Consider the following 22,165-nt stretch of genomic DNA (forward strand, 5'->3'; position numbering starts at 1 on the left):
TGACATCAGTGCCTCTCTGTGAAGAAAGCAGTGTATTGTGATAACACTAGGATTTTCATTTTTTGAGGGAGGAACAAAGCCTCTCATGGAGCCAACCGTTGATGGAGCACCATCAGTATAGATGCCAACACAGTTCCTCTGACGCAGAAAAGTTCCTTATTTAGAAAGAAAATTTCCCTCCAATTTTCTACTACACCAGTAGAGTTTGTTCGCTCCCATAAGTCAGCCAGTGAAGTGTAAGGGGAAGTTAGGGGAAGTAATTCAGGAGGAGAGGCTGACGTCACAGCCCAAGTAAGGCGAATCCATTCAATGCTCGGAAAATGCACTTCACACTCCTCATCAGCTTACCGTCCTCCTCTCCGTGCCATACAGAACTCACCAATTATCAACGGCCTCCGTTATCTTGCATCTGTACCGTATAGCCCACAGTATAATAAGGGACTACTTTATGTTTTAGTAACACGTCGTTGAATGCGCTATTAGGTGCATATTGATCTGTACATGTATGCCGAGTTCATATTATACCAGTAAAAAACCATGAAACTTAGCACCATCACCAGCGTTGTTATTAATAGCATTGTTGTGTAACCAGGCCACATACACAACAAATTGGCGACAAGGTTAATGAACCTACATCGTATCGGAACACCATGTTTTAGTTGATAATGACACTCGGAAGAAGAGCGCAAGGAATGAGCCAAGAAGTGGGAGAAGGAGGCAGAGCGAGGCCGCGAGTCTGATAGGAAGCGGGAGCACAGCCGGGGTTGGGAACATCAGGAGACCAAGAGACACAGTCAGAGCCACAGCACGTCTGAGCGAGACTATAGCCGGCGTTGACCCCCAGGGACTGAGGGTCTGCCTGCCCCAGAACGGAGATAAAAAGGAGTGGCACACTCATCTAGACAGAGTGCGCTCGTGGCGCTAGCAAAAAGGACACATGAGTCAAAAAGAAAACAAGGGGGAAATGGGGTTAAATTAACATAACAAAGATGGCAATGATTGGAACAATTACAGCATTTGATAGTGGCATTGAAGACTGGGTAACTTACATTGAAAGAGTAGAGTTATATTGTGATGTTAACAGTGTTAATGATGAAAAGAAAGCCAGTGTCTTACTCAGTGTTATGGGAGAAAAAACAGACGAGCTGTTACAGAGCTTGTTAACCCCCGAAAAGCCAGCTGACAAAACGTTCAAGCAAATAGTAGACACTCTCCAACAGCATTTAAACCCCAGACCAGTGGTCATTGCTGAAAGATTTAAATTCCACAAACAGAATCAGAGCAAAAGTGAAAGCATTTCCAGATTAGTGTGTGGCATGCACTGTGAACCACACAGAGGAAGTTACTGGGTGAAAAAGACCTTACATTAGAGAAGGCGCTGATCATTGCAATATCAATGGAAACAGCAGCACGGGGTGCTTCAGAGATACAACAAAAATCTCTGGAATATGCTATGAATAAAATGTCACTGAACAGAAATGAAGGAAAGAAATGTTACCGTTGTGGGAACATGTCACATGACCCTGATGACTGTTGGTTTAAAGACAAAGAATGCAGAAACTGTGGCAAACAGGGCCACATTGGCAGAGTACGCAAAGCTAGTAAACAACAGAAAAAGGACAAAATACACCAAAACAAGAGTCTCCAGAAAGGAAAGCACAACAATGTACACAAAATGGAAGAAAGCAGTTCTGATGAAAATGACAGACGAAAGTGAATTGTCTCGTCTACAACTTCACAGCGCGAAAGAGACAGATGATCGAAGAGTAATAAGGATCACTCCACAAGTGGCAGGCGTGAGACTGAAAATGGAGTTGGACGCAGGCTCAGCTTTAACAGTGATCTCTGTACGCGACTACAAGCGACTGTTTTCTCACATACCTCTGAAACGAACTAAACTACTGCTAAAGACTTACACAGGACAGAAAGTGCATCCCAAAGGTAAAATTAATGTGACTGTGACATACCGAGACAAAACACAGCAGCTGAACCTCTACCTACTGAAAATTGGAGGACCAACGTTGCTGGGGCGTGAATGGCACTAGATGTGTCAACAAAGGAGGGCAGCTCGGTGGGGAAAATGTCTGCAGCTCACCTCTCACCCATTGTCGACTATTACAACGATGAGGAGGAACTAGACAGTGTCGACGATGAGGACGAACGCAGTATCCATGGCTGCGACTCAGATGAAAATACAGAGGATTCAAGGGAGACAGATATTGCCAATAAGCAATAAGTCTACCCTGGGTTCAACACGTTGAAGATTGCACACCAACAACTGTGCTTCATCAGGAGTTTGCGGGGATGATGAAGACTACCTGGAAGTAAAAGAGCAGATGTACCAGAAGAAATTGACATCTCTCAAAAGACAGCTACAGCAGTTAGAGGAAGGCATTTTGCAGGAGTATCAGAACAGGATGAAGAAACTAGATCAACAATCCAAGGAAGGAATACGAAATGCAGAGCTTTTTCTGCAACTGGAGACAGTACAAGTGGAAATGAGTTATATTAAAGAGAAGAAAGCAGCAGTGAGGGAATTTGAAGATAAAAAGATTGAGGTAGAAGAAAAGAAAAAGATGATTGAGAATGAGAAGCTAACAATGGAACTCACAGGAGATTCTATAGAGGTAAAGCCAATAATGATTAGGAAACTAAGGAGGAGACCTAATGACCCTGCTCCAATTACAGACAAAGGACAAAAACCTGCATCTGCACAGTTAAATTACTTGTTAACAGATGAACAGACAATGGAAGATCTGCGAACTCGCAATAAGCTTAAATCTCCAAAAAGACCAGCATCTCCATTCAAGCAGAACAGCTTTTGCACAAGGTAAATCTCGAACCAATCATTTCCTCCATTGAGAATCATACACTTAATCCTTTGCAGGAAAGTTTGTTTTGCAGGTACGTATTTTGAATCCTAAGCCAATCTGTCTTGTTTTTCACAAAGAAGTTGGGAAATAGAATCAAAATAGAGGTGAATTCTGGCAATAAACTGTAAGGTTTCTATTGTTGTATTTTCACACTTGTGCTGAATGTGCACCTGAAGGAATTCTCCCTCTCGAGCCAGACAGATAGCACTGCAGGTAATCCTTAAAATCAGCAAAACTGTACTTTAACAGCAGCTTAAGAACAATGGAACGAACAACAGGATTTCGATCAACTGCTTCATCAAATGGTGAAAGATTACTGGTAAAGTACTGATCTATCTGTGAGTCATTGGATTGCCTCGACTTTTGAATAACTAGCAGAGACAGCAGATCACCAACCACTTCTTTTGTTGGTGGCAAGTCATCTTTGAAGCAGACCATGGAAACCGAAGCTACGAAAAATACATCACACCTCTTGCGAAATATGACTAATTTTGCTACAGCTTCACTTATTTCTTCTGTTACCGCTGGTACATAATCATCATCTAGAAAAGTACAGCACAGTGGGCAGTCGTCCTGATTCAAGCCACTGCTTTATACATTTTAAACAATAAAGATGATCACATGGAAGCAGGATGGGATCATTTAGTTCTCGTAAGCAAATTGCACATTCTTTCAGATCATACCTGAAGAACAGACATCCTGCACTATTTTTACAGTCCCTGAGGACTTGAATCACAGCTCGAAAGAGCCCTCGGGATCTCACGTCAGAGTTACTGTTCAAACTCTTTGCAAGTTGACCAGCGTAGAATGCAACATTGTCCTCCAATTTATCATGTATTTCTTTAACTCCCAAAATGATGTGTTCCACAAAAAGTGACAGCATCTCCGTCTTCTCCTGAGCATCTTCCCAGCACTCCGGCTGAATCATCAGCACAAAGATATGAAGCACGAATAGAAGATGTAAAGTAATATTACAATGAGAGATGGTATCATAAAGGTCAGACTATCTATTTGGAATCTAAGGAGAATACGAAGATTGGCTGTGTAATTAGCTCAGTTGGATCAAATGAGATATGGGTAAGGAAGACAAGTGATAGCCTAAAGATGCGTATATATCTAGGACAGCTGCACAGAGGAGTCTGCATTATACAGAGACGCTCTGCTGCCTAGAACTCTTAGCAAGTTGGAGGCGCACATCGTCTTAACTCCCTATGCTCAGAGGTCAACTTTTCATGACTTCTGTATGGAAATCTGTATTGAAACAAACAAGTTATTGACAGATATTACCTGGGAGGCAGAGAAGACCCCCCCCCCCCAGAGACTTGAGTTATAAATGGGTCTTAGACAAATTAAAAAAAAGCTTGTTATAATTTGATATTATTACGTTACTTTGTTATAATTTGATATTATTAAGTTGCTAAGTAAACAAATGGTAGGTGTTTGTATGTTAAGGGTAAACATATTTGTTTAGCATAATGCCCCAGTTAAAAAAACAGTTGGTACACTACTAAAATAAAAGGGAAGGAGTGTAGTGTATAGCCTATAGTATAATAAGGGACTACTTTATTTTTAGTAACATGTTGTTGAATGGGCACATATTGAGCATGCGCTATTAGGCATGTATTGATCTGTACGTGTGTGCCGCGCGCAGCGTTGTTATTAATAGCATTGTTGTGTAACCAGGCCACGTACACAACAGCATCAAAAACTCAGAATAGACTCAACCAAATAAGCACAGTCCGATTGCACGCTGCCACACTGGGCTGAGAGACCTCTAACGGGCTGCTCGGTCACTGCCCACCACTGCGCGTGCTAGCATTGCGTGTTACGCGAAGTTCAAAAATTGGTGTTTATGTTATTTAATCACGATCTCTCGTGGAACCCCAGTTTGATAAACACTGCTCTAAACATTCACAGCAAAGCCCATACCTCTCCTCTCAGGAAGCTGTTTGTTACAAAGCTTATCTGAAACATTTGCTCTCTTTTGCCGGAGGAATAGACTTGTACCTGTTACCTAAGCACTCTCTTGCTTTCCAGAGTATCCAATGACTTAATCTCTTTTGACAATTCATCCCTCTGACAAGTTATGGTCCCAACACCAGGTTAAATTACTTGATCTTTCTTACCTATCTGAAGTATTACCCAGTTCACTCCCATTCAGCTCCATCCTGAAGAAGGCTCAGCAGTGGATGTATTTCCTGCGGCTCTTGAGGAAATACGGTCTGCCTCAGGAATTGCTGCTGCAGTTCTACACTGCAGTCATTGAGTCTGTCCTGTGTACCTCCATCATTGTGTGGTTTGGAGCCGCCACCAAGCAGGATAGAACCAGACTACAGCGCACAGTGAGGACTGCCGAGCGCATTATTGGAGCCTCCCTGCCCTCTATTGTGGACCTGTACTCTTCCAGGTTGAAGAAGAGGGCGGGGAACATCATAAAGGACTCCTCCCATCCTGCGCACGGACTGTTTGATCTGCTTCCGTCTGGTAGGCGCTTCAGATCCCTCCAGACTAAGACTAATAGGCACTGGAGAAGTTTTTCCCTACTGCGGTCACTTGGCTGAACAGTTAACTGCCGGTTAACTGTCAGCTAACTATTACTTGGATTACTACCTGTATGTATAATCTATATTTTCATTTATATTTATCATTATTATTGTTATGAGCAGAGAGACAACATCTGCCGGAAGTAAATTCCTTGTATGTGCATAGGTACTTGGCGATTAAAGTCTGATTCTGATTCTGATTTCTTTCACTCCGTTATTGCTGTAGAGAGATGTAGCAGAGCTTGATACACTAGTTCTATGAATCTCAGATGGAAACTATCCCTTTAAGTTAAAGACACTCTCAGATAAAAAAAAAATTCTGGCTCTTTCCCTTAGATGGCCCTCTTCCCCACCACAACTTAACTACAAACTCTATAAGTATGAACAAATTAATTTTTCTGACTATAATCCTGTTAGCCTGTAACCTAATTTCTCGTGCATTAATATGATAGTATCTAAAACATTGTGAGGTGAAGATCACAGCAGGAACTGTTCATAGCTTCTAGTTTCCCCTAGGTTATATGAAATTTGTCACCTAGAAAATTGCACAATTCTCAGTCGTATTGAGAAATGCATGAAATTATGATAGATTATACCAAATGGAGTGGAGCTGCAGACTTAAATTATTTACTTCAAAGAAAATAATTTTACTTCAAACAGAGCATAGTGCAACCCTTAGGAATGTGAACTTTGTATGTGAGGGTATAGCATATTCTACAATACGTACTTGCACAATGGAATTATTTACTTGTTTTTACTAAACGTTTACATCTTGTGGTTTAGGTTTCTTGGTCTCTGCTTATGTGAGACTTGCAGTTTTTCAGACAGACAGACAGACAGACATACTTTATTGATCCCGAGGGAAATTGGGTTTCGTTACAGCCGCACCAACCAAGAATAGTGAAGAAATATAGGAATATAAAACCATAAATAATTAAATAATGATGTTAATCATGCCCAGTGGAAATAAGTCCAGGACCAGCCTATTGGCTCAGGGCGTCTGACACTCCGAGGGAGGAGTTGTAAAGTTTGATGGCCACAGGCAGGAATGACTTCCTATGATGCTCAGTGTTACATCTCGGTGGAATGAGTCTCTGGCTGAATGTACTCCTGTGCCTAACCAGTACATTATGGAGTGGATGGGAGTCATTGTCCAAGATGGCATGCAACTTGGACAGCATCCTCTTTTCAGACACCACTGTCAGAGAGTTGTTTAAAGATTACATTCCTGAGTCAGCAGTAGTGCTGGGAAATAACCTTACCCTCCATAGGACTTGCTGTACGTTTGTAGTGGGCTCTTCACCGAGTATAGACTAGGCTATTAAACTCCGTGTCTGACCACATGGTTGTCTGTATAGCATTTAGGAGGATGAAGTTTGTTTTCATGATGGCTACTATGAGATAGAAGTGTCAAAAGTTCATTGTACCTGTCCTGCCAATTGCTGTCTGTATTGACAAGTGATTTTGGCATGGCCAGCCTGAAGAGAGTGTACGATAGTACTATACAAGGTCATCTTCATCTCATTTTTATTCATCCACAAGTTGTGAAAGTTGCTGGAAATGCTGGCATTTCTCGTCTATCCCTAGCCACCCCTGTGCAAAGGGGGCATTAAGAGCCATCTGCTTCAGTGGGTACAGACAAGAGTGGGATGGCAGATTTTCTTCTCTGAAGGACATTAGAGAACAAGATAGATTTTGACCCCATGTGATCAAGAGAAATATTTTCAGAGTATTGCAGAGCAAGCTTAGTTTGTAAGTAGCTTAAATTTGTAGCCGTTAAAGATATGTTCCATTTTTATATTCAGCCTTCATATTGTTTATTTTATTTAAGCAGCACTTATGAAAGATGTTAAAGAAATTTTCTTGCAAATATCTTGTAAGCAACCTATTACTTCATCATCAGCTGACGTACAACTCAGAGTTATGTATGGAATGGGAAATCCATAGAGCTTCTACCTGCGGTAACTTGGATAGGATAGCCAAAAAAGCCCTGGAAGAGAGTTTATGGAAATAGAGGTGTACAAAGGTCATTTTACAACAGAATCAGGTTTAATATTACTGGCATATATTGTGAAATTTGTTGTTATGCAGCAGCAATACATTGAAATAACTAATAATAAAAACTGTGAATTACATAAAGTATATATATATATAGATAGATAAATTAGTAGTACAAAAATAAGTAGTGAGGTAATGTTCATGGGTTCAATGTCCTTTCAGAAATCTGATGGCAGAGGGGAAGAATCTGTTCCCGAATTACTGAGTGTGTGCCTTCTTCCTGATGGTAGCAAGAGAAGAGGGCATGTCCTGGGTAGTAATGAGGGTCCTTAATGATGGGTGCTACCTTTTTGAGACATCACTCCTTGAAGATGTCCAGGATGCTACAGAGGCTTGTGCCCATGATGAGGCTGACTGAGTTCACAAATTTCTGCAGCTTCTTTCCATCCTGTGCAGTACCTCCCCCCCCCCCCACCCCCAAACCAGACAGTGATGCAGCCAGTTAGAATGATCTCCACAGTACATCTGTAGAAATTTTTGAGTTTATTGCACCTGTTCCATGAAAACTCTGTACATGACTAGTGATTTGGCATGGACAAACTAGAGACAGCAGGACGGTTATAAGTGTTTTTCCAGGAGTGATGTGGCTCTTTGCTGAAACTGTCAGATGATGAGAAAAACCATTGTGAAAAGTTACCACCAAGGATTTCTTTAACCTTGTTAATGCATTATGAATAACTAAAATAAGCAATGCATGTCAACTGCAATAGCAAATATAACATGGGTATTTTTATTGTTCTGGCACACTGCATCCTGTTATAGTAAATATTTAATGTAACATAAAATGTATTATATATGAAAGATACATCAAAACTCGAATGCCTGCAGTATTTTTTTTTGCTTTTCTTGTAGCTGCAATAAACTGAATATTGCACAAATCATCTCGTTGTGGTTTGTTTTACCGTTGCAGCTAGATACGGCAGGTTGATAGGTTTGCAACAATAGAGCTTAGTTAGGTAAACGATAGTCGTGTATCTTTCTATTTACTTTAGACACCAACCGAATCAAAAAACTTTCAAAGGTAAACTGGAGCTGTTTCTGTTGGAGCCATACAAATCCATTATTTATTCCAGAAGTGACAGGAGATTATGAAAGTTGTCATCTGACAGCACCCTGTAACAACTGCAATTATCTTTTTGCAAATGAATTCAGTCTCACCAATGATTAGGCTTTTTTTTTATTTTATGTAGTAAATTAAATCAAAGTCTTTGACACATCAATGACTAGTAACCATAATAAACACTGTAAGTGTCAGAATGCATTGAAATTTCCATGCCAAATGATAAATCATTAGAAGTTAATTGTAGTTCATCACAAAATGCTTGTCATTGACATTTATAATGTAAACAGGTTCCATAACCACCAAGCTAATTAATATAAGGAGCATTCTTAATAGATGTTCAGAGAGAATTTAGTAACTTAGTAACTCTCTGAGATGTTTTTTAAAAACACTTTCAATATGAGGTTAAATGAATTCTGCCATTAGTTGAAGAGCTCCCAGACCCCTGGAGAATGGATGACTGTTCTACGTTTTGCAGGAATCTCCACGAGTACATTTGTAATTTCAATTTCTTATGTGCGTTTTTTAAAATCCCAAATGAAACGTAGTTATACTCTATTACTGCCATCAAGAGGAACGCAGGACAAATTACAACGGTAAATCACCAGCAGCCCAGCCAATCCAGGTAGTGGCTATCAACTCTGAAGGAAGTTTGGGCAAATATGTTATAAGTTGTGCTATTACAAATGAACATTGAGGCCGGTAAAATTGTGCATTAGTTACTTCGAAACTTACTGTATGTTAACATTTTTTACAAAAGCCCATTTTGCTTTACAACTTCTGCAATATTACACCTGTCTGCCCAGAACAGGATTGTCCAGTATTTTAGTTTGGAGGAATAATCATGCCAAAAGGGAGTTTTTCCAGAGTTGATCAAGGAAGCAAATGCAGTCAGTGGCCACTTTTTTTGGTATACCTGTACACCTGCTCATTAATGCAAATATCTAATCAGCCAATCATGTGGCAGCAACTCAACGCACAAAAGCATGCAAACGTGGTCAAGAGGTTTAGTTGTTGTTCAGTCCAAACATCAGAATGGGGAAGAAATGTGCTCAAAGTGACTTTGACCATGGAATGCTTGTTGATGCCAAATGGGCTGGCTTGAGTATCTCAGAAGCTGCTGATGTCCTTGGATTTTTACATACACCAGTCTCCAGAGCGTTCGGAGAATGGTGCGAGAAGCAAACAAAAAAGAACCCAGTGATCACGCACGAGGAGATCTGCAGATGCTGGAAATTCAAACAACAACACACACAAAATGCTGGTGGAACACAACAGGCCAGGCAGCATCTATAGGGAGAAACCCTGTCGATGTTTCGGGCTGAGACCCTTGGTCAGGACTAACCGAAAGGAAAGATAGTAAGAGATTTGAAAGTAATGGGGGGAGGGGGAAATGCAAAATGATAGGAGAAGACCGGAGGGGGTGGGATGAAGCTAAGAACTGGAAAGGTGATTGGCGAAAGTGATACAGAGCTGGAGAAGGGAAAGGATCATGGGACGGGAGGCCTCAGGAGAAAGAAAGGAGGTGGGGGGGGGGGGGAACACCAGAGGGAGATGGAGAACAGGCAAGCAACTAAATATGTCAGGGATGGGGTAAAAAGGGGAGGAGGGGCATTAATGGAAGTTAGAAAAGTCAATGTTCATGCCATCAGGTTGGAAGCTACCCAGCCGGTATGTAAGGTGTTGTTCCTCCAACCTGAGTTTGGATTCATTTTGACAGTAGAAGAGGCCTCCTCTCCCATCTCTCCCATTTCCCGCACATCTGCCCTCACCCCATCCAGCCTCCAGGTCCAACGTATAATTCTCTATAACTTCCGCCACCTCCAATGGGATCCCACTACCAAGCACATTTTTCCCTCCCCCCCCTTTCTGCTTTTCACAGGGATCACTCCCTACGTGACTCCCTTGTCCACTCGTCCCCCCCCCCCCATCCCTTTCCACCGATCTCCCTCCTGGCACTTACCCTTGTAAATGGAACAAGTGCTACACCTGCCCTTACACTTCCTCCCTCACCACCATTCAGGGCCGCAGACAGTCCTTCCAGGTGAGGCGACACTTCACCTGTGAGTCGGCTGGTGTGGTATACTGCGTCCGGTGCTCCTGGTGTGGCCTTTTATATATTGGTGAGACCTGATGCAGACTGGGAGACCGTTTCGCTGAACACCTACGCTTGGTCTGCCAGAAAAAGCAGGATCTCCCAGTGGCCACACATTTTAATTCCACGTCCCATTCCCATTCTGATATGTTTATCCATGGCCTCCTCTACTGTCAAAATGAATCCAAACTCAGGTTGGAGGAACAACACCTTATATACTGGCTGGGTAGCCTCCAACCTGATGGCATGAACATTGACTTCTCTAACTTCCGTTAATGCCCCTCCTCCCCTCCTCCCCTTCTTACCCCATCCCTGACATATTTAGTTGTTTGCCTGTTCTCCATCTCCCTCTGGTGCTCCCCCCCCCCACCTCCTTTCTTTCTCCTGAGGCCTCCCGTCCCATGATCCTTTCCCTTCTCCAGCTCTGTATCATTTTCGCCAATCACCTTTCCAGCTCTTAGCTTCATCCCACCCCCTCCGGTCTTCTCCTATCATTTTGCATTTCCCCCTCCCCCCACTACTTTCAAATCTCTTACTATCTTTCCTTTCGGTTAGTCCTGACCAAGGGTCTCAGCCCAAAACTTCGACAGCGCTTCTCCCTATAGATGCTACCTGGCCTGCTGAGAACCCAGTGATCAGCAGTTCTGTGAGCGAAAATGTTAATGAGAGAGATCAGAGGAGAATGGCCAGACTGGTTCCTGTTACGCTGACAGGAAGATGACATAACTCAAATAACAATGGTAGCGTACTGGTTAGCTATCACAGCTGGGGGCATTGAATTTCAGAGTTCAATTCTGGTGTCCTTGGTAAGAAAGTGTGTACATTCCTCCCTGTGTGTGCATGATTTCCTCCTGGTATTCCAGTTTCTTCCCACACTCCAAAGATGTACCGGTTAGAAGGTTGTCCCGTGATTAGACTAATATTAAATCAGTGGGTTGCTGGGCGGTGCAATTCGAAGGACCAGAAGAGCCTGTTTGGCATTTTATCTCCCAGTAAATAAATAAACATCACTTCAACAGTGGTATGTAGAAGAGCGTTTCTGAGTGCACAAAGCGTCGAACCTTGAAGTGGATGGAACCTAGTAAAGTGGCCTCTGAGTGTGTTTCAGACTGAACCTGCAGCAATCACAACTTTTTTCTTGGAATCTAGAATGAAGAGAAGGACACTTACTTAGTAGTGTGAGGTAAATTCCATACCTACCTCACATAGCATAGACTGAAATTCAATGCTCCAAGCTGTGGCCGTTGCAGAACATTGTCTACCTTTTCCCTGCGTCTTCCATCTCCTCCGTGAGTAAATGTCCTTCAGTGTCAATGTTGGTGTAAGTACACTGTTGAACTTGTAAGTTACACAAGTAACCTGTGATTATTTGCTCAGTGAGGTCTCTGGATATCACCAGAATGTCCCTTTAGATGGCAAAGATAGCCACAGAAGGGTACGATATTCTCCCATTTCCACTGAGACGCTTCCACAATGGTCATTATGTGATGCTTTATGCTCCAGCGCATGTCAGTGAGAGCAGAAATAACCACTGGTATGATTCATTCTGAGTTACATCTGAATCAGAATCAAAATCAGGTTTAATATCATCAGCATATGTCGTGAAATTTGCTAGCCTTGCATCAGCAGTACAATGCAATACATGATAGTTTTAAGTACAATGCACAGTTTTAAGGTGCTTGGAAGTAGGTACAGAAGAGATGTCAGGGTAAGTTTTTTACACAGAGAGTGGTGAGTGTGTGGAATGGGCTGCCGGCAGCAGTGGAGGCAGTTACGATAGGGTCTTTTAAGAGACTCCTGGACAGGTACATGGAGCTCAGAAAAATAGAGGGCTATGGGTAATCCTAGATAATTTCTATAGTAAGGACATGTTCGGCACAGTTTTGTGGGCCGAAGGACCTGTATTGTGCTGTAGGTTTTCTATGTTTCTATAATATAGCAAAAAAAAACACTGTAAATTACCGTGAGTGTAAGTTTATATTAAATGGTTAAATAAGTAGTGCAAAAAGTTAGAAATAAAAAGAGGTGAGTAAGTGGTCACGGGTTCAATGTCCATTTAGGAATCAGATGACAAAGGGAAGATGCTGTTCCTGAATCGCTGAGTGTGTGCCTTTGGGCTTCTGTGCCTCCTTCCTGATGGTAACAATGAGAAGAGGGCATGTTATATGGGGTTTTATGTAGTTAACACTGACAACTCTAGTGCAACATCATCGCATTTTTAAGCTCATAGCCCAATACCATAAGCTCTTCAATGTCCAAAACTAAACCCTGACCGGCAAGTGTTGTGCTGATTGCTCAGCCTGAGTGGCCTTTAGATTATCCTTCATTAATTACCCCACAGCTATGCAGACCTCAACTTCTGATAGCTGTAACAGATCAATAGTTATACTGCTCACAGGGAATTAGTGTCTTCAAAAGATAAGACATACTTGCGACGGAAAATCAATTTAAAAAAGTTTGCTTCACCCCTTTAAAAATAAATGGCGACAACTGAAACCAAATAATAGAGGCTGTAAGACAATTCATTGCTTATCTCACCTCTCACAGTCACTAGGGACGAAGTGCCCATTCATTGGGATGCTCTCCTTTTCCATTTCATTAGTATCGGATGAATTATATGCTATTAATATCAATGTATAATATTAATGTTAATATTGGCTAACTGAAATAAGCAGAAAAAAATAAGAGATGCACAGATAAAATATGGTTATCCCACAAAGTAAGAAGGTGATTCATTACAAATTTTTTTCATGTAAGAAATAGCTCGCTCATCCTGTTTCCACTATTTTCTTCTAGTTTAACAGCACAGGTCATGGAAGCAGTTGCAGCCAAGCTATTATGCTTGTTACTGATGGAGCTGTGGATACATATGATTCTGTTTTTGCAAAATACAACTGGCCTGATCGAAAGGTAAGCATCAAACATTTTACATTAAATTTTAAGATGTATTTAGTCATCATATAGTTGTGTATTGTGCTTTTGGGCTAGTTGGCCAGGAGTTGTAAATTCTGGATTCACACTTCAGTGCGATGTCAAGGGAATGCTATACTGCTGGAGGTACTGACTTTCATAAATTACATAAACTAACACCTCACCTGCTCTGAGATAAATGTAAAGATTTTAAGGTATTATGCCATAGAACCTCATGGGAATTATCTGGTCTAATATTTTCCTATTGCTATAATTTCAAATGCCATTTGTTTATCTGTCAGCACAGATGTGAGAGCTTACTGTGTGCAAATTAGTGTCTGTGTTTCTGACAACAGGAAGTGCTTCACTAGCTGTAAGAACTTAAAGACGTTCTGACAGGAATTCAAACATTGCAATATAAGTGATAGTCTTGTTTTCTTCTTTCTTTTCTAATGGCAAATAAACATCTCTTTTAACTGTGCCTTCTTAATGATCTTAATAACTTGAGTATCTACAGTTGTCATGAGCATCAAACTCTGCATGAAGATTAACAACCCAAAGTGACAATAAGGACAAAGTGAAAATAAAGATTAACCTTTTCTCAGACCTAAATGACCAACCTTTATGCTGAGATTATGTCTCCGATTTACGGCTTTCCACAAAAAGGGTAGGAGCAACGGAGGCCACTTTACCCCTCAAGCCTGCTCCACTACTTAATCTGATCCTATCGGATGTGCCCCAGCCACCAACATCTCTCTGTACCAGTTCCATTTATCCCTCGATTCCCAAGTTCTCCTGCTCAAAACTTATCCTGTCAAGTCAATAAGCGGTGCTCCTTTGATACAAGTTTTTAAATAATTTTTTAACCATTTGAAATGCAGCACTTGTATCAAAGTATTTACTCAGCTGAATGCTAAAAAAATAATCTATTGATAAGAGTTCTTTTTAAATTACAGTTAAACAAACCCTCTGCACAAGAGGCCCTTTCTGTTAAAATTGTCAGTTTGCCTTTGTGTTGCTATGTGTAATTGAACTGTTTATTATAATAATATCATAAATGGAATACTTTCTGCTGCAGTACAGGGAATCAAATTATCTTTTGTAGTCTGCTAATTGAAACATGTACAGGGAATCAAATAGTATTTTGAAGTCTGCATGATTGAAATAATGTGAACACTTGAATGTAGAGTTGCTTATAGAATTTTGTGAAAGTGTATCTAATTTTTTGCGTTTTCTGGTACAATCTCAACTCATTGTTCCTCTGGTAGTATAATAATGGGATGTGCGCATCATTTAATGGGTAGTTCTAACATTTATTTAAAGTGAAAGCTACTTCTGAAGCAAATGCATTCACTGTTGCAGTCATTGTGTGCTTCAATATTCGCAATCAATAGGACCAGTGAAAAGGTGGCAACATCTTTAAATCCATTGTGGAGTTGATTTGTTCTCTAGTAAGTGTCAGAGACTTTATAAAAGGTAATTTGGTTAGGTTCAGTAAATAAAGCACTAGATTTTGAGATAAGAAAGAAATGGGCATCAATACTGGAGCGGGACTGTCAACTGTTGTTTAAAATGCCATTTAAAAGACTGATGTGTTGTAGAAATCCTGCCACAAACTGATAAAGCCGGCTTTAATGCTTTAAGTTCGATAGCCACTGTTTGTAGATTACAAAAAGAAGAATCACTTGTAACTTCAATCATGAATGCCTTGCTTTCTCTAACCAGACGTAATTACCAGCAGAAAATAACATGCTGGCAAGAATAAACTGAGATGCGTTACCACATTAACAGAATATTAAAATCAGAGACACCTGTAGAGACAAGCTAAGGACTGCTTCAGCCTGTAGGAGGTAATATCAGATGGACTATGGATAAACTTGGGCTTTTGTGCTCACTCTTTTTTTGCAACGGAGCTGGTTGCCAAAGGCATTCCTTTGATCTTCTAGGATTTTAACCCGGTTTTATTTGTCTTCAACTAATGCAGAGAACTTCGAATCCCAGTCAATAAATAAATAGGATTAGAAATTCAGACGCATTGCTGTGCTTTGTGTTTGGCTCTGCACATGTGAAAGTGGACCTTTTTCAGCATTTTGGGTGTGATTATATGAAACTTACCCGGTGCTCTGGTTCTGAATTGCACTTTCAATTTACATGTTAGATACACACATGATGGTATAATTCTCTGTGCAGTGTTCCTGGAGATGTTGTCTTTTTAGATGCATTCAGAACAGCTTGATTTAAGTACCTCAGTTAATACAGCTGCAGTTGAATTTAAAGGGCCACCAAAGAAATCCCACTGGGCTGCTGAGAACTCGACCTGGCTTAAATTCACTTTAATATATTTACTGAAATCTGTTATCTGTTCCTTTAGCTTGTCACTCCCTCCTTCCACACCCAGCACACAGACCTTGACATATCTTTCAATCCCTAATCCATCAGTTACAATCTGCTTTGGAACGATGGAGGCTGAGCAGTGACTTGATAGGGGTATATAAGACGATAAGAGGCATAAATAGAGTGGATAGTCAGCACCTTCTCAGGGGGCCAGTGTCTATTATCAGAAGACATCCTTTTAAGGTGAGTGGAGGAAAGTTTAGGGGAGATGTCAGAGGTAGGTTTTTTACATAGAGAGTGGAGGATGCCTAGTATGTATTGCCAGGAGTGTTTGTAGAGGCAGATACATCAGCGACATTTAAGAGACTCTTAAATAGGCAGATGGATGAAAGAAAAATAGAGGACTATGTGGGAGGGACGGGTTAGATTGATTCTGTTGTAGGTCAAAAGGTCAGTACAACATCATGGGTTGAAGGGGCTGCAATGTTCTACCTTCTATGCTCTGAACCGCTCAAACCACACATCAATCTCCTGGCCTTGAGTTTTCAATCTGATGACCAATTCCTGATGTGGGTGGGCCACTCATCCCCCAGCAGCAAAGTTCCCAAGATCCAAAAGTATTTGAAAATCAGGAGAACTGCAGATGATGGAAATTCAAAATAAAAAGGGGAATTCTGGAAATAGTCAGTCGATCAGGCAGTTTCTTTGGAAAGAGAAACAGGATTAGTGTTTCAAATTGAAAACTCTTCATCAGTCCTTGTTGCAAATAAATAATGGAGTATTGTGTTCGGAAGACTCAAGATTTTGGATTACTGCTGACTTGCCTCCATATTAGGGGAATATGCTATTTGAAGAAAAGAGTTCATTTTGTGTCCAAATATTTTCCCTCATTATTTTTCTTGTCATTATTTGATGGAGATGACAAGTCAAATTTGATATCTTTGCACCTACATTTTATTAATTAGATAAGATATGTGGACTAAGCCAGTATTTAATTTTTAATTACTAGTTGTCTTTGAGAAGATTGGTGTGCTGCTTTCTTGAATTGTTGCAGTCCTGGAGGTGCAGGTATGTCCACAGTACTGATAGGGATGGAGTTCCAGGATACTGAGCCAGCAACAGTGAAGAAACTGCGATATACTTCCGAGTAAGTATGGTGTATGGCTTGGCAGGCGGCCTCCAGGTGGTGGTGTTCCTATGCTTTTGCTGCCCTTGTGCTGCTAGCTGTTGAAGGTTATGTATCTAGAAGGTGTTGTCTAAGGAGCCTTGGCGAGTTGCTTCAGTGCATCCTGTAGACTGTACAATACATACATGACTCAGTGGTAGAGTAACTGAATGGTTGTGGAAGGCGTTCCTAACACACAGGCTGCCTCCGTCTCTGTGGCTACTTCTTTGGCAAGGAGTCTCCACCATACACCAATGACCTCTTCTCCCATCTTCAACCCTCCTCCTCTTCCTCGACACCCCTTCTAGTCTTCTGCCATCTCTGGATATTTTCATTGCCATTTGCTGATGGGACATTAACTGCCTCTACTTCACCACTTCTCTCTCCAATTCCAGTCTCACTTCTTCCAAAAGTTCCGCTCTCCACTCTCTCCACACTAATCCTAACCTTACCATCAAACCTTCAGATAAGGGGAGTGTTGTAGTAATCTAGTGGACTGACCTCTACCTCGCTGAGGCTCAGTGACAATTCCCAGACACCTACTTTTACTTACCCATCAAACAGGATCCCACTAAGGAGCACCAGGCAATTGTCTCCCACACCATCACTGACCTTATTAACTGCCACCAACCTTATAGTTCCCTCACCCCACATTTCTACTCTTGGCACTTATCCTTGCAAGCAGAACAAGTGCTACATCTGCCCCTACACCTCCTCCCTCACTACCATTCAGGGCCCCAAATAATCCTTCCAGGTGAGGCGACACTTCACCTATGAGTCTTTTGGGGTCATCTACTGTATCTGATGCTCCTGGTGTGGCCTCCTGTATATCAGTGAGACCTGACATAGATTGGGAGACTGCTTTGCCGAGCACCTATGCTTGTCTGCCAGAAAAAGTGGGATCTCCCAGTGGCCACCCATCTTAATTCCACTTCCCATTACCATTCTGATATGTCTATCCATGGCCTCTTCTACTGTCAAGATGAAGCCACACTCAGGTTGGAGGAGCAACATCTTATATTCAGTCTGGGTAGCCTTCAACCTGATGACATGAACATTGATTTCTCTAACTTATGGTTAAGCCCACCCACACTCCTTCACCGTTCCCCATTCCCTTTTCCCTCTCTCACCTTATCCTCACCTGTGCACCACCTCTCTCTGGTGCTCCTCCCACTTTTCTTTCTTCCATGGCCTTCTGACTCACCCTTCTGACTCACCCTTCTCTAGCCTTGTATCGCCTTCACCAATCAACTTCCCAGCTCTTTACTTCACCCCTTCCCCTCCCTGTTGTACCCTTCACCTTGTGTTTCTTCCTTCCCTCCCCCCACCTTCTAATTTTGACTCCACATCTTTTTTCTCCAGTCCTGATGAAGGGTCTCAGCACAAAACGTCAACTATATTCTTTTCCATAGATGCTGCCTGGCCTCTGGAGTTCGTCCAGCATTTTGTGTGTGCTGCTATGTCCTGTATGGTGTTGAACAAGTGCATTTCCTGACCATTTGTGAAACCATTCCTTTCTTACTGAAGCATTCGCAGAATTAGCGCAGCAAACTCTACCTTATACCCATGGACGGTGCAAATAGCAGCAATGGCAAAAGGTCAAGCATGGCCAATGAAAATTCAGCATGGAACTTCCAAATAGTCTTTTATAAATAGAATGAGCACTACAACACTACAGAAACTGGCCTTTCAGCCCATCTAGTCCATGCCGGCCTGGTTTTCAGCTTAGTCCTTTCACCTGGAGTATTGTCTTTCACACCTTTAACATCCATGTACCTATCCAGTTTTCTCTTAAGTGTTTCAATTGAACCCGAGTCTATCACCACCACTGGCCGCCCATTATATACACCACCCCACTGTCTGAGTGAAGTAGTTCCCCCTTAGATTCTTCTTAAATATTTCACCTCCTAAACCTATGACCTCTCGTTCTAGTCTCACCCAACTTGAGGGGAAAAAGACCTGCAAGCATTCACCCTATCTATAGTCCTCATAATTTTGTATACCTCATAGGTTCGTCCCTCATTCTCTTGCACTCCAGGAAATAAAGTCCTAATTTATTCAATCTATCCCTGTAACTTGAGTCCTCAAGTCCCGGCGACACCCATGTAAATTTTCTCTGCACACTTTCAAGCTTATTGATATATTTCCTGTAGATAGGTGAGCCAATCTGCACACAATTTCTGATCCATTCATTATTTTTACTGTAGCAAACCATATCCTCTAGTGTGAGATAGTACTAACTACTAAAAATTTTTAATTTTTTTATCTGGGAATTGACATCAAACAGAAAGTATGTAATGACTGCACAGTCCAATGCAAATTGATGGCCATTGTTGTCAAATTCAATAAAAGTCATTTCCTGCCATAACCCCGATGGAATTGATGAATTTCCCATGTTGTTATGAATTATTCCTACTACTGTCACTTAGAACTGCCAATTGAAGTCTTTTTGTTCAATTAATTTTAATTTACAATTATGCCTTCGATATACAAAACTTAAAAGGCTCTTAGAAGGATCCAAGGTAGTGACGTCTCTTTACAGCAAACAGTGAATAATTTTTTAACAGTGAAGTATTTGAAAAATTATTTATTGCCCAGTCTTCCATCCTCATTTATGTTAGTTAGCTATTCCCAGATTCCTGTTGAAAGAGCACATTGATATATCCATGACGTGCTGTAGCTTTACTGAGCACGAAGAGTAGCTAACACAGATCCGACATATCACTGGCCGAGGTACTTGCACATTCTGCATACCCCTTGTCTCCCATTTCTAAATTCTTAACCATCCAACAATACCAAGTACAGTTCTGTTATAATGTTTCTTTACTGTGCTCATTTTAAAAATCCCTTTCTGTCTATCTCCCTTTCTCTCGCTTTGAAGCCATCTCACTTTTAATACTGTTTTCATATTTCCTCTGGATCAAAATTCACCTTTTAGACTTCTGTTATCCTTTTCTCTTTTTGGCTAAGGACAGCTGCTCCACGTGATATTTGTAAGGTCCCTGATTAAGCATTTACATCCCTGCTTTAGTTTAACAACAGCTCAAAGTTACATTGTTTTTATACCATAATTTAGTGTGATTTCATAAAAGTTCAATTAATGCTGTTCACCATCTAACTCATTATTGCAGTAATTTCTGACCCTATGATTCCGTTGATTGTCAAACCTTTGCATGTTAAGGAAAAAAATCTCCTTGATGTGTCCTTAACAAACAAAGCACCATGAATGCAGAGGAAGCACATTAACATGCTCCATTAACACTAACATCCAAATTAATGCATAAATTAATTGTAACGCTGAGTGTAAACAAAATCATCATGACTTTGATGCTGGGATAGATGAGTGAGAAACAACCTTTCTTTCCCCCTGAAGAGTAACAATTATTTCAGAAGCAGAGCTACTAATTAACCTATATTTAAATCAACATTATTAATCACTTGTCCCACACTTTGTGCCATTCATGTCTGTGTAAAACCTTGAATCGCTTTGGGCTGAATATTTTTGTTTCCATGAAGCGAAAAGAATGCTGGAGAAATATAAACGATGGTCTAAAGGATAAGACAGGAAATGTAGATATAATGGAAAACTAAAAAAATACCTATTAGGTCACCATGTGGGATACACTCTGCAAGCTGTAGATGATTAGTAAAATTACACTGGAGTGCTGTCTTGTGGAATAAAAAACCCTTAGGTCATGCAATGTGTGCAAAGTCAAATATTTTCAAATCATGTTAGAAATATGTAATATTTTCTGGGCAGAGTTGCAAGCCTACAGATTTGGCCATGCTGTGACTTTTGGTTAGATTCTCTCTGAACTGCAGCCCCAAATAGGTGTCAGGAAGTGTGTGCATAATCCTGCTCTAAATATGTCGACAAGATATTTGTTAGTAATAGCAAATATGTTGGCCTTTGTCTAAATCTGAAATAATTCTGAGGACAGGAAGAAAGCCTAATGGGTTTTTTGAGGTTTGCTCTCCAAGAACTGTTTTCCCAGTGTACTTTCCAACATCACATTAAATAAACCAGTGGGCATTGATAAACACAAGAGATTCTGCAGGTGCTGGAGATCTTGAGCAACACACAGAAAACGCTGGAGAAACTCACCAAGTCAGGTTGCATCTATGGAGGGGAATAAATAGTTGAAAGTTTGGGCCAAGGTTCTTCATCAGGAGGCCAACTGTTTGTTCCCCTTCAGAGATGCTGTGTGACTTGCTGAATTCCTCCAGCATTTTGTGTGTGTGTGTGTGTATATATATAGGGGGCGGGGGATATGGTGAAACACAAGGTATGTTTCTTTCCCTGCTGTATTGAGGTTGTTGGACTTATTTGTCAGTAGTTTGGGAGGGAGGATACAGGTGCTGGATTCTAGTACCTCCTTCTTCAAGACTGGGCATAATCTAGAATTACTTCCTTAATACAATTCCATCCAGAAGAGCTTGGCTTGACTCAGAAAGAAACTTTTAATTTTTTGTGCCCAGTAGTCATGGTCTGCTTCCAATAGTCTTGTAGACTTTTTCGAGATACTTAGTATATTAGCTGGAATTTGAGCGGCATGGTAGCATAGTGGTTAGCACAATACTTTATAGTACCTATGATCCGGGCATTTCTCAGTGTTGTTTATTATTATGTTTTATTTTATTTATTATTATTAATTTTTTCTCTCTCTCTGCTAGATTATGTATTGCATTGAACTGATGTTGCTAAGTTAACAAATTTCACGTCACATGTTGGTAATAATAAGCCTGATTCTGATTCTGTCTGTAAGGAGTTTGTATGTTTTCCCCGTGTGTCAGGGTTTTTTCTGGGTGCTCTGGTTTCCTCCCACAGTCCAAAGATGTACTGGTTGGAAGGTTAATTGCTGAATGTAAATTTTTCCTTGATTAGGCTAGGGTTAAAATCAGGGCTTGTTGGGCAGTGATGCTTGAAGGGCCAGAAAGGCCCATTTTGCACTGTATCTCAATGAATAAATTAATTAATTAATTGAGTAATTTAAATGCTACCTGTCCTGGTTATTTTCATATCAGCCCCTGGAGTTAGTATACTGCAGTCATCTTTTTAGGACTCCATTAAGACTCCATGTTCTTAATATGGCATCATATTTCATTCATTTTGCATAAATTTGTGTC

At 40.9% G+C, this 22,165-nt stretch overlaps 1 protein-coding gene and 1 pseudogene across 5 annotated transcripts in view; both read left to right on the plus strand.

Moving 5' to 3' along the window:
• The window catches only part of cacna2d3a (calcium channel, voltage-dependent, alpha 2/delta subunit 3a), a 782,368-nt gene that overhangs the window by 440,404 nt on the left and 319,799 nt on the right, over positions 1-22,165 (plus strand). For all 5 annotated transcript variants that reach the window (XM_073072214.1, XM_073072211.1, XM_073072212.1 and 2 more), the window contains exon 11: positions 13,426-13,539. In XM_073072214.1, the coding sequence (XP_072928315.1) occupies positions 13,426-13,539 (114 nt within the window). The remainder of the gene's footprint in view (positions 1-13,425; positions 13,540-22,165) is intronic.
• LOC140742104 (sin3 histone deacetylase corepressor complex component SDS3-like) lies at positions 2,081-4,043 on the plus strand (annotated as a pseudogene).

Source organism: Hemitrygon akajei, chromosome 19 (assembly GCF_048418815.1).
Source record: "Hemitrygon akajei chromosome 19, sHemAka1.3, whole genome shotgun sequence".
In the NCBI taxonomy this organism is placed as follows: Eukaryota; Metazoa; Chordata; class Chondrichthyes; order Myliobatiformes; family Dasyatidae; genus Hemitrygon; species Hemitrygon akajei.